General features: G+C 43.6%; 1 protein-coding gene across 4 annotated transcripts in view; it reads left to right on the plus strand.

Moving 5' to 3' along the window:
* LOC140420865 (gamma-aminobutyric acid receptor subunit gamma-4-like) overlaps positions 1-12,628 on the plus strand; it is a 559,891-nt gene that overhangs the window by 192,163 nt on the left and 355,100 nt on the right. For all 4 annotated transcript variants that reach the window (XR_011946626.1, XM_072504962.1, XM_072504961.1 and 1 more), the window contains exon 2: positions 11,672-11,817. Coding sequence is in view for 3 of the 4 variants with exons in the window: in XM_072504962.1 (XP_072361063.1) it covers positions 11,672-11,817 (146 nt within the window). In the remaining variant the exon portion in view is untranslated. The remainder of the gene's footprint in view (positions 1-11,671; positions 11,818-12,628) is intronic.

The following is a 12,628-nucleotide window of genomic DNA, read 5'->3' on the forward strand; positions in this document are numbered from 1 at the left end:
ACATGTGACTCCACTCCCACAGAAATGTGGTTGATGCCTAACTGCCCCCTCAAGGGCAATTAGGGATGGGCCATAAATGCTGGCATAGCCTGCGACGTCCATATCCCATGAACGAACAAAAACAAATCTGGGAATCAAACAGTATAAGGGGAACTGAGGGAGAAGAATTCATGCAGTGTGTCCTGGAATTTTTTTTCAACCAATTAGTGACAAACCCAACAAGAGGAGATACAATTCTAAACCGAGTCTTGGGGAATAAAAAAGGGCAAGTGGGTGAATTCCCATATCGGGGATAGTGATCACAATTCAGTTAGACTCAGTATTACCATGGAAAAGGACAGAGATAAAGCAGGAGTAAAAACTTTGCACTGGGGGAAGGCACATTTTGTAGAAATGAGAAGGGACTTGGCTGAGGTGAACTGGCCAGTGGTGCTAGAGGATAAATCAGTGGAAAACCAGTGGGAAGCAATAAAAAGCGAGATCCTAAATGTACAAAGTAGACATGTCCTCTCCAAAAATAATAGTACAGCCAAATCTAGACCCCCCTGATTATCGAGAGGAAAACAGAAAAATAAAGCGTACGATAGGCATAAAGAACTAAGCACTGCAGATAGCCTGGACGAGTATAGAAATTGTAGGGACAAAGTCAAAAAGGAAATAAGGAAATGAAAGAGAGGCCATGAAGGAAGGTTAGCAAGTAAAGAAAACCCAAAAATGTTTTACCAATATATTAATGGTAGAAGGTTCGTTAAGGAAAAAATGGGACCGATCACATGTGAAGATGTGTGGTTGCAGAGGCTGTGGAAAAGGCTTTAAAATAATTTTTGTCATCTGTGTTTACAAAGGAAATGGATGATGCAGATATAGTAGTCCAAGGGGAACACTGTGAAATACTGGATGGGATAATCATAAAGAGAGAGGAAGTACTCGAAGGGATGGAATCCTTGAAAGTTGATAAGTCGCCAGGGCCAGATGGATTGTTTTGATGTTACTGAAGGAGTTCAGGTAGGAGATAATGGATGCACTGAGGTTGATTTTCCGATCCTCACTAGACACACGGGAGGTATCAGAGGAATGGAGAAATGCAAACGTGGTACCATGGTTTAAAAAGGGATCAAAGGAAATGCCGAAGAATTATAGGCTAGTTAGTCTTACGTCGATGGTGTGCAAAATAGTAGAATCAATCCTGGGAGATAGGATCAACTGTCACATAGAAAGGCAGCATGGATTTGTTAAAGAAGGTCTTGCCTCACAAATTTTATTGAATTCTTTGAGAAACTGTTGTTAGGTGAATTGGACATTCTGAATTCTCCCTCAGTGTACCCGAACAGGCGCCGGAGTGTGGCGACCTGGGGGATTTTCACAGTAACTTCATTGCAGTGTTAATGTGAGCCTACCTGTAACACTAATAAAGATTGATGCAGTGGATGTGTGGTGTACATGGATTTTAGGAAAGCATTTGACCAAGTCCCACATGGCACATTGGCCAAGAAACAGGGCAATGTGGCAAACTGGATAATAAAGTTGGCTCAGTAACAGGAAATACAGGGTAATGGTCAATGGCTGCCTTTGCAATTGGAAAGTTGTTTCAAGTGGTGTCCACAGGGCTCAGTATTGGCACTCTTTCAGTTTGTGTTATATATTAACAATTTGTATGTGAACATGGGGAGCATGATTGTGAAATTTGCAGGTGACACAAAAATTGGCCGAGTGGTGGACAGTGTAGCCATTATCTCTAAAACAATGTAGATGGATTGGAGGAGTGGGCGATAAAGTGGCAGATGGAATTTAACACAGAGAAGTGTGAGGCCATGCATTTAGGGAGGTCAAACAGTTGAAAAATGAAACGAAATCGCTTATTGTCACAAGTAGGCTTCAAATGAAGTTACTGTGAAAAGCCCCTAGTCGCCAAATTCCGGCACCAGTTCGGGGAGGCTGGTACGGGAATTGAACCGTGCTGCTGGCCTGCCTTGGTCTGCTTTAAAAGCCAGCTATTTAGCCCTGTCCTAAACCAGCCCCAGTGGTAGAGAGTACACAATGAATGGGAATATACAAAAAGAGGTAGATGAAGTAAGTGATCTTGGCATACAGGAGGCAGCGTCCCTGAAGGCAGCAGTTAAAATATACAAGGTTGCTAAGAAAGCATATGGAATGCTCTCCTTAATTGGCAAGAGGTATGGAATATAAAAGTAAGGATATGATGTTAGAATTGTATAAAACACTGGTGAGGCCACAACTGGAGAATTGTGTGCAGTTCTGATTGCCACATACAGGGAGGACATTATTGCTCTGGAGCGAGACAATGGAAATCCCATCGAAGAGCAGAGTAAAACTCCTTAACGGTAAACAGTTTTGCTAGAGAAATGGCAGTGAATTAAGCACGATCACAAAATGAAAATACTGCTGATGCTGGAAATTTGAAATGCCAGCAGAAAATGCTGGAAAAACGTGAACATGTCAGGTCAATGAGCTTTCATCAGAACTGGGAAAAGTTATAAATGTAATAGGTTTGAAGTAGGTCAGATGGGGGAGGGTGGAAAGAGAACAAAAGGGAAGAACTGTGTGAGAATGGAAAACAGGAGAAATTAAATGACAAAAGTGTTGGTCATTCAGGGACAGAGGGAGTGGACAAGAAGTAATAAGCATAGAGCAGCACGCTGGCACAGTGGCTAGCACTGCTGCCTCATGGCACCGAGGACCCGGGTTTGATCCCGGCCCTGGATCACTGACCATGTGGAGTTTGCACATTCTCCCCATGTCTCTGGAGGTCTCAACCCAAAGATGTGCAGGGTAGGTGGATTGGCCACGCTAAATTGCCCCTTAGTTGGGACAAAAAAAGAATTGGGTACTCTAAATTTTTTTTTTTTAAAGAAGCAATTGGCATGTCTGTGAGAGATGTTAATGTTAGAATGAGAAATAGTTGCCACCTGAAACAATAACAACTTTTTTTTATGTAGCACCTTTGAAATAATAAACTGCCCCAGGTGCTTCACAGGAGTATTATGAAACAAAGTGTGATACTGAACCACGTAAGGAGATTTTAGGTCCTACTTGGTGACCCAGGCAGCATGAAGGCACGTCCATCAATGGTGAAGTGATTGAAATCAGGGAAACCTAAGACTCCAGAATTAGAGGAGTGCCGATATTGTGGAAGGTCATGGTGCTGGAGAGGATTGCAGAGATAGAGAGGGGTAAGGTCATGAAGGAGTTTGAAAGTGAGGGTAAAGATTTTAAGTTCAGACCTTGTTGACCAGGTGCCAAAGTAATCAATGAGCACAGGGGTCATGGGGAGGAGGACTTTGTATGAGTTAGGTTATGGGTTAGAACAAAGAACAAAGAAAAATACAGCCCAGGAACGGGCTGTTCGCCCCTCCAAGTCAGTGCTGACCATGCTGCCCGTCTAACCTAAAACCTCCTACACTTCCGTATTCCCATCCTATTCATGTATTTGTCCAGACGCCCCTTAAAAGTCACCATCGTACCTGCTTCCACCACCTCCTCCAACAGCGAGTTCCAGGCACCCACTACCCTCTGTGTAAAAAGCCTCCCTTGCACATCTCCTCTAAACCTTGCCCTTTGCAACTTAAACCTGTACTCCTGGTAATTGATACTTCCACCCTGGGAAAAAGCTTCTGACTACCCACTTTGTAGACCTCTATCAAGTCACCCCTGAACCTCTGTTGTTCCAGTGAGAACAAACCATGTTTATCCAAAGTCTCCTCATAGCTAATGCCCTCCAAATCAGGCAACATCCTGGCAAACCTTTTCTGTACCTCCTCTAAAGCTGACACATCCTTCTGGTAGTATGGCGACCAGAATTGTACACTGCATTCCAACTGTGGCCGAACTAAGTTTCTATACAGCTGCAGCATGACTTGCCAATTTTTATGCTCAATAGATTGGAGAGTTTTGAATGCCTTTAAGTTTACGGAGGGTAGAATATGGGAGATCAGCCTGGGGGACATTGGAATAGTCAAGCTTAGAGGTAACAAACGCATGAATGAGGGTATCAGCAGAATGTCAGAGATGAAGATACGGAAATAGATGGTTTTATAACACCAAGCTCACAAACAGACTAGCTTTTTCCTCAGATTGTTACAAGGGACAGAGATGAAGTAGGTAGCTGGGGGATGAAGTTAGATCTAAACAATGGCAGTAATCTTCCCACTATTTAACTGGAGGAAATGTATTCTCTTCCAGTACTGAATCACAGAATCACAGAATAATACAGTGCAGAAGAGGCCCTTCGGCCCATCGTGTCTGCACCGACGAATGAAAGACACCTGACCTGTCCACCTCATCCCATTTGCCAGCACTTGGCCCATAGCCTTGACTGTTATGATGGGCCAAGTGCTCATCGGTGTACTTGTTAAAGGATGTGAGACGACCCGTCTGTACCACCTTCCCAGGTAGAGGATTCCAGACTTTCACCACCCTCTGGGTAAAAAAGCTTTTCCTCAATTCCCCCCTAAACCCCCTGCCCCTCACCTTGAACTTGTGTCCCCTTGTGATTGACCCATCAACTAAGGGGAACAGCTGCTCCCTATCCACCCTGTCAATACCCCTCATAATCTTGTGCACCTCGATCAGGTCACCCCTCAGTCTTCTCTGCTCCAGTGAAAACAACCCAAACCTATCCAACACCACTTCATAGCTTAAATGTACCATCCCAGGCAACATCCTGGTGAATTGCCTCTGCACCTGCTCCAGTACAATCACATCATTCCGATAATGTGACAACCAGAATTGCACAGAGTATTCCAGCTGTGGTCTCACCAATGTTCTATACAACTCCAACATGACCTCCCTGCTTTTGTAATGTATGCTCAGTTGAAAAAGGCAGGTGTCCCATATGCCTTTTTCACCACCCTATTATATTAACCTGCCCTTCCACCTTCATAGATCTGTGGACAAATACGCCAAGGTCTCTTTGTTCCTCGGAACTTCCCAGTGTCATGCCATTCATTGAATACTTCCTTGTCAAAGTGTATCACCTCACTTTTCAGGGTTAAATTCCATCTTTCACTGATCTGCCAGTGACCATCCCATCTATATCTTCCTGGAACCCAAGACATGCAACCTCACTGTTAACGATCCGGCCAATCTTTATGTCATCCCCAAAATTACCGATCCTACCCCCCATATAGTCATCTATACTGTTCTTTAAGTAACAAATAATAGGGGACCCAGCATAGATCCCTGTGGAACACCACTAGGCACTGGTTTCCAGTTGCTAAAGCAGCTGTCTGTCATCACCCTCTGTCTCCTACAGCTAAGCCAATTTTGAATCCACCTTATCAAGTTACCCTGCATCCCATGTGCACTTGCCTTCTTTATAAGTCTCCCATGTGGAACTTTATCAAAGGCTTTGCTGAAATCCATGCAAATTACGTCAACTGCACTACCCTCATCTACACACTTGGTCACATGCTCAACAAATTAAATTGATGAGCTTCACTGGAAAACTCTAAGAGTCATGTTTTAAAATTGATACATTCAGGGATGTGGGTGTTTGCTGGCTCGACCAGAATTTATTGCCCAATCTTAATTGCCCTTGAGAAGGTGTGGTGAGCTGCCTTCTTGAATCTCTGCAGTCCATATGCTTCTCGGGAGGGAGTTCCAAGTTTTAGACCTTCAATAATGAAGGAACGGCAATATATTTCCAAGACAGGATAGTGAGTGACTTGGAGAAAAACTTGCAAATGGTGGTGTTCCCCGGGATCTGTGCACTTATCCTTCTAGGTGCTGTCGAAGAAGCCTCAATGACCCCACCTCCACTGCCTTCTAAGGCAGAGAATTCCAAAGTCATACAACCCTCTGAGAGAAAAATTCTCAACGTCCTCAACGTTCATTTCCTCAATGTCAATTCAGTCATTCAGTCATTTTGCCCCTCACACCCCTACTACCCCACTGTCCATACAGACACAGACGTATCAGAAGAAAGGGTTGAATAGAGTCCAATGCAAACAAAATGTAGACGAATATATGGTTAAATGCCCTTTGATTTTCCTTGAGGTATAGATGTCAATGCTGCAGCTGATTTAGGTGAGCTAATTTCTTGCATGGTACAGACGATATTAAATTAAGAGAAGCTGGTTCACTGGCAGGTTTCTGATAGAGTTGGCTTCTCAAAGCGGGCAATACAATTATTAAAACAGAAAGAAAGGAATAGAGAGCAGCCTGAAGACTGTTCCCTCTGCTGACCTTCTGGGCACTCCTTGTGTCTCTTGCAATTTCTCTCAAAGTTTTGCCTTGATGTATTTCACCTATTGTGTATTTCCCAGAAGATCTAGTGGGTCTCTTTGCGGCACCCATTGTTACAACCACCAGTACTTGGAATTTTAGACTGTTAAGAGTTTCAGTGACTGGTTTGCATTGTAGGACATTTCTCTCCCTTCACACTCCCCTCAGGGTGCTTTGTTTGTTTCTCACCTTCACATTGAAATTCGTCCTTGAATTTTTAAGCAGTTCAGATTGCAAAATCTCCAGTTGGTTTAAATCATATTTTCAAAAATAAAGGGGCCTTGCGTCATGACAGAGGAAATGATGAAGGTGGTGGATGGCTTGCAATTACAGAGGATGCTTTATCCTGGATGGTGTTAAGCTTTCTGAGTACTGTTGGAGCTGCACTCATCCAGGCAAGTGTGGAGTGTCCCAACACACTCCTAATTTGTGCCTTGTGGATGGATGACCAGCTTTGGGGAGTCAGGAACTGAGTTACTCAGAATTCCCAGCCTCTGACCTACTCTTGCAGCCTAGGTATTTACATGGCTAATCCATTACCATGTTTCTGGCTAATGGTAACCCCCAAGATGTGGATAGTAGGGGATTCAGCAATTGCAATGCCATTGAATGTCAAGGGGAGGTAGTTGCATTCTTTATTGTCGAGGATGATCTTATGTTGTGCGAATGTTACTTGCCATTTATCAACCCAAGCCTGAATATTGTGCACGTCTTGGTGCATATGGACATGAACTGCTTGAGGGTTGGAGGAGTAGTGCATGGTGCTGAATATTGTGCGATCATCTGAGAACATCCCCACAGGAAGGTCGTTGCAGAAGCAGCTGCAGATGGTTGGGCCGAGGACACTGAGGAACTCCTGCAGTGATGGCCTGGGACTGAAATGATTGACCTCCTACAACCACAACCATGTTCCTTTGTACTTGGTTTGATTTCAACTAGTGCAGTTTTCCCCCTGACTCCTACTGACATTTTCTTGATCGGGGAATAGTCACAGAGTAATTTGTGACACAGAATCAGGTTATTTGACCCATCAAGCCTATGCTGACCTGCATTCAGACTCATTTCCCTCACTCTACCAGAGGGCAGCGGGGTCGTCGTGACAGGAAGCTGGAGAAGTAAATCGAGAGGCTACTGGAAGCTCAGGGTTATACTTCCAGAAGTAATCGAAAATGTGGCCATCCAATCTATGTTTAGGCTCCCACAAATAATAATCTTTATTAGTGTCACAAGTAGGCTTGTGACACTAATAGGGAGAATTCATAATGTCCCATTCACCTAACAAAAGCACGCCTTTCGGGACTTGTGGGAGGAAAGTGGGGCGCCTGGATGAAACCCACACAGACGCAGGGAGAATGTGCAGACTCCGCACAGACAGTGACACAAGTAGGGAATCGAACCCGGGTCCCTGCTACTGTGAAGCAACATTGCTAACCATGCTGTGAGGCTCACTACAAGGATACAAAGATATGGAGAATAAGTGTGCCTGCACAATTAGTTTGAGATTCTAGCAACAGGTTCTAACAACAATGGGTGGCACGGTGACACAGTGGTTAGCGCTGCTGCCTCACAGCGCCGGATACCCAGGTTCGATTCTGGCCTCCGTGTCTGCGTTTGTTTTTTCCTGGTGCTCCGGTTTCCTCCCATGGACCAAAGATGTGCAGGTTATGTGGATTGCTCCTTAGTGTCTAAAGGTTAATCGGGGTTAAGGGGATAGGGGCATTGACCCTAGGTTGGGTGTTCTTTCGGTGCAGACTTGATGGGCCAATTGACCCCCTTCTGCATTGGTAGGGATTCTATGATTTTTCTTTCAAGTTCATGCAGACTCCCTGGGCTGGATAGCATCCATCTCGCTGAACTTTTGTTTTTTTGCCCAAGAGCCTTCGTGTCAAACTTGATGATATAGTTTACTTCCAATTTGCAGTGGGTGCTTTTAGCAGTTGAAAGTGTGACAGTCTAATTTAGGCACCAGTGTGAACCAGGAAGAAACTATTCATATTGTATATATGTTTTTAAAATCCTGGGTGCACCAGCTGCTGCCTCAGTGGGGAGCTCTGAATGTGAGACTTCCAGTCGAACAAAGTGTGCTTTAATGAATATTCTATCACTTGACAGCATCAAAACCTCGTTAGTTGAATGAAAAGGCACATCAGCAATGCATTGATGGAAAGGGCAGCGGAAGGAGATTCAATCATAACTTTGAAAAGGGAATCAGAACACATTTGAAGGAAGAAAATTTACACGGCTATGGGGAAAGTGCAGAGAACTTAAAATTCTTGAGTAGCTCAGTCAAAGAAGCTGCATGGACATGATGGTCTGAATGTGAGGCAGCAGTGCTAACTAACCATTGTGCCACCGTGCCGCCCATTGTTGCTGGAACTTGTTGCTAGAAGATGCTCTACTATGTAAATTAAAGTAACCAGTGTGTGCGTAATGAGTTCCTGTTTTTGCAGGTATTCAATCAGAAGAGGGTTGATGATGCAGTGTAAGCAGCACCCACTCAGTGTTGGATCTATTCTATTGCTCCATGAATATTACAGTGGAAGCTGCTCATTTTGGTCATTCATCTAAATGATCATCTATAACTGAGAGGCGAACAATAATCTGTAACAGCAGCAGTGGTTCACTGGTTATCATGCCATTCTCTAGTTAGTCAATTGTACATTCATGCCCCACACCAGAGACTTGGACACAAAACCTTGGCTGATGTTCAGTGCAGTAGTGGGGAGTGCTGCACTGTAGTGGTGATGTTCTTCAGATGAAACTTTAAACTGAGACCTAGGGCTGGATTCTCCGGTCCCTAAGCTGGCAGCGGCATTCCCTATTCCAGCTACTTGTCATTGGGATTTCCCACTGAAGTACACCCCACTGCGGCGAGAAACCTGCGGGCAGGGGTGCACTGCCGGCAGGAAAAGAGATGGTCGGAGAATTCCATTCCTAGTCTGTTCTCTCAGATGGGTGTCAAAGATCCCACATTACTATTTGAAGAAGAGCAGGGAAATCTCCTCAGTACCAATATTTATTCCTCAACTGGTATCACTATACTACAGAGTGTGTGGTGATTAATCTCATTACTTTTAGTGGGAGCTTGCTATGCGTAAGTTGACTGTGAAATGTTCCTGCATTGCAACAGTAAATACATGTCATTGGCTAACATGACTAGTATTTCTCAACTGGGTCAAGGCTGGACCAGCCCAGATTGAATGAATGAATTACAGGTTAAGCACCATTGGGAAATATTTCCCCGAGTTTACAGCATAATGATAAAATACATCCATCTATAAATAGATTGTAACAAAATGCTATTAATAAGAGGAATATGATAAATACTCGGAAAGAAAGTAATGCAGAGAGAAAAAACGCAGACAAAGTGCAAAAAATATGGAAGGTGTAATTCTGTAATGTTTCTGTGCTTCTAAATATCCATTAATAGCCTATATCCAATTTGGAGCAATTTACCCTGAAGAATTCCTTATTAACTCCATCCAAACTCTTCATGACTTTGAACAAAGTGATTACGTTGTCCTTTAACCCTCTTCACATTAACCATGTTACCTTTGTGTTCATCTAACATGACAATCTGTGGTAACTTTCATTTGTTAGTATTGGATTATTGTCACTAAACCTTTCCCCGCCATTGCTGTTAGGCAAACTGGCCAGTTGTTGTTGGGTTTCTCACTCCCTACTTTTCCAAGCAGGTGTGTAATGTTTCCAGTTCTTCAATTCTCTAACCTCACCCCCATACCCAAGGAGGTTTAGAAGATTGTGAACAAGTCCTCCGCAATTTCCACCCTTGCTTCCCTCTAACCAAAGATGGATCCCATCCAGACCGGATTATTTTTCTACTTTCTCATCTTTATTTTGATCCTATCCAATGCCATTACTTCCTCCTGCTTTACTGTAAGATTGGCAGCAACAACTTCCCCAGTGAAAACAGATTCAAAGAGTTAATTTGTATCACAGACATGCCCTTCCACAAGAGAATCGCTTTGGTTCTGAATTGGCCAAGCCCTTCAGCTCTCAGCCTGGGTTAGCACTATTCCATTAGCAACCTGTTCCCTGAAGATACCCCTTATCCCTCACCCCCTCCAATTCCTCACACTTCCTCCCTTTCTCCCTCCACTCCCTCAACTCCTCCATCCCCCTCACCCAATCACACCCTCAATCCCTCACACCTCCACTCTCAAGACCCTCATCCCTTCTACCCTTTCTCTCTCCCTCATCCTTTTCAGCCACTTGATCTCTCACCCCTACTCCACCCCCTCCTGCTCACTCTGACCTTAAGCCTCATTCTGAGACCAGTATCATTTCAGTGTCTTAAAGAATGGATTATTCCTTTCCTTTAATGGGGGGAAAGGGAAGGGGTGGGGTGTTGTCCCATATACCATTAATTATCTTGAGGAAGATTGAGAAGGCAGTAGAGAAAGTGTGCAAAGGGTTCATGAGAATGGTTCCAAGGTGAAGAAACTTTATTTATATGGGCAGATTAGAGAAGCTTAAACTATTCTCCTTAGAGAGGAAAAAGTTGAATGGAGATTTTATAGAGGGGTTTAAAATCATGGGGGGCCTGGTGGTCTAGATACGGAGAAACCTTTCCCATTGGTGGAATGATCGAGATCCAGAGGACACAGGGAGATGGTGGCATAGTGGCAATGTCACTGGGCTACTAATCCAGAGGCTCATGGGTTCAAATACCACCGCATAGCTGGTGGAATTTAAATGCAATTAATAAATATTGAATTGAAAGCTAGTCTCAAAAATGATGACCATGAGATTATCATTGATTGTTTTAAAAACCCATCGGTTGAAAGGAAGGAAATCTGCCGTCCTTATCTGGTCTGCCCTACATGTGACTCCAGACCCACAGAAAATGTGGTTGACTCTTAACTACCCTCTGAAATGGCCTCAATTTTAGTCCAAGGGAAATTAGGAATGGGTAACCAGTGCTGGCCTTGTGATTGACACCCAGGTCTCATGCAGTATGCATTTAGCAAACACAAATTTAAGCTGGTTGGCAAGAGAACCAACAGCAACACGAGGAAAAGCTTTCTTATGCAGCGAGTGGTTAGGATCTGGAATGGACAGCTTGAGATTGTGGTGGACGCAGATTCAATTATGGCTTTTGAAAGAATATTGGATAATTAGCAAAAGGGAAAAAAATGCAGCATATGTGGAAAAGGGAGGGGAGCAGGACTAACTGAGTTGTTCTTGAAGAGAGTTGGCACAGGCATGATGCGCTGCAGCCATGCTATGAGCCGTTGATGCATAGAGTCTCTCTTAAAATTGTTACTAGCCAATCAGGAAAAAGCAAAGAAATTTAACTGAAGCAATGCAGTTTGTTTTTGAGCAGGAGTTGTGGCTGCTGTCAGCAAGAATTTACTCCCAAAAAACTTCCGTTCCTAAAATATTCAATTTCCATCTCCGTTCACAGCAGCAGAATTGAAGATGAAGATGATGATGAGATCGGGGTGAACAAGACATGGGTTCTGGCTCCAAAATCTCAAGAGGCTGATGCAACACACATTCTGAACTCACTGCTGAGCGGGTATGACAACAAACTGCGGCCAGATATTGGAAGTAAGTGAGAAACATGTTAGAACTGAGCATCAGGCAGACACACCCAGTTGTCATCCTATATGTAGTATATGGAGACAAGGAGCAGCATTCTTACTGGGAGATTGATCGGCTTGACTGGCACAAAAGTAAAATAGGAAAGATGGCCAAACCAAGGCTTACAAGTAAAATTAAAGATAATATTAGATCCAAGAAGAGGCATACAAATTGGCCAAGTACAATAGCAGACATGAGGATTTGGAGAGGTTTAGAATTAGCAAAGGAGGGCCAAGAGATTTATTAAGAAGAGGAAAATAGAGTACAAGAATAAGCTTGCAGGGAACATAGAAAACTGTCAAAGCTTCTATTGGTCCAGGTGGAGAAAAAAGATTGGTGAAGCAAATGTAGGTCCCTTCAGTCAGAAACAGGGGAATTTATAATGAAGAACAAATAAATGGGTGACCAACGAAATACATACTTTTGTTCTGTCTTCACAAAGGAGGACATAAATGACATATCAAAAATGTTGGGGAATGCAGGGTTTGGTGAGAGGGAGGAACTGAAGGAGAAATGGGTTTGGGGAAATTGATTGGATTGAAGGCTAATAAATCCCCAGGGCCTGATAATCTACATCCCAGAGTATTTACAGAAGTTACCCTAGAAATAGTGGTTGCATTGATGGTCATCTGGGATTCTACCTGGAATAGTTCCTGCAGACTGCAGGGTAGCTAATGTAACTCCACTATTTTAAAAGGGAGGTGGAGAGAAAACAGGGAATTATAGACCAGTCAACCTGATATTGGTAGTGGGGAAAATTCTAGAATCCATTATCAAA

Source organism: Scyliorhinus torazame, chromosome 5, assembly GCF_047496885.1.
Source record: "Scyliorhinus torazame isolate Kashiwa2021f chromosome 5, sScyTor2.1, whole genome shotgun sequence".
NCBI lineage: Eukaryota > Metazoa > Chordata > Chondrichthyes > Carcharhiniformes > Scyliorhinidae > Scyliorhinus > Scyliorhinus torazame.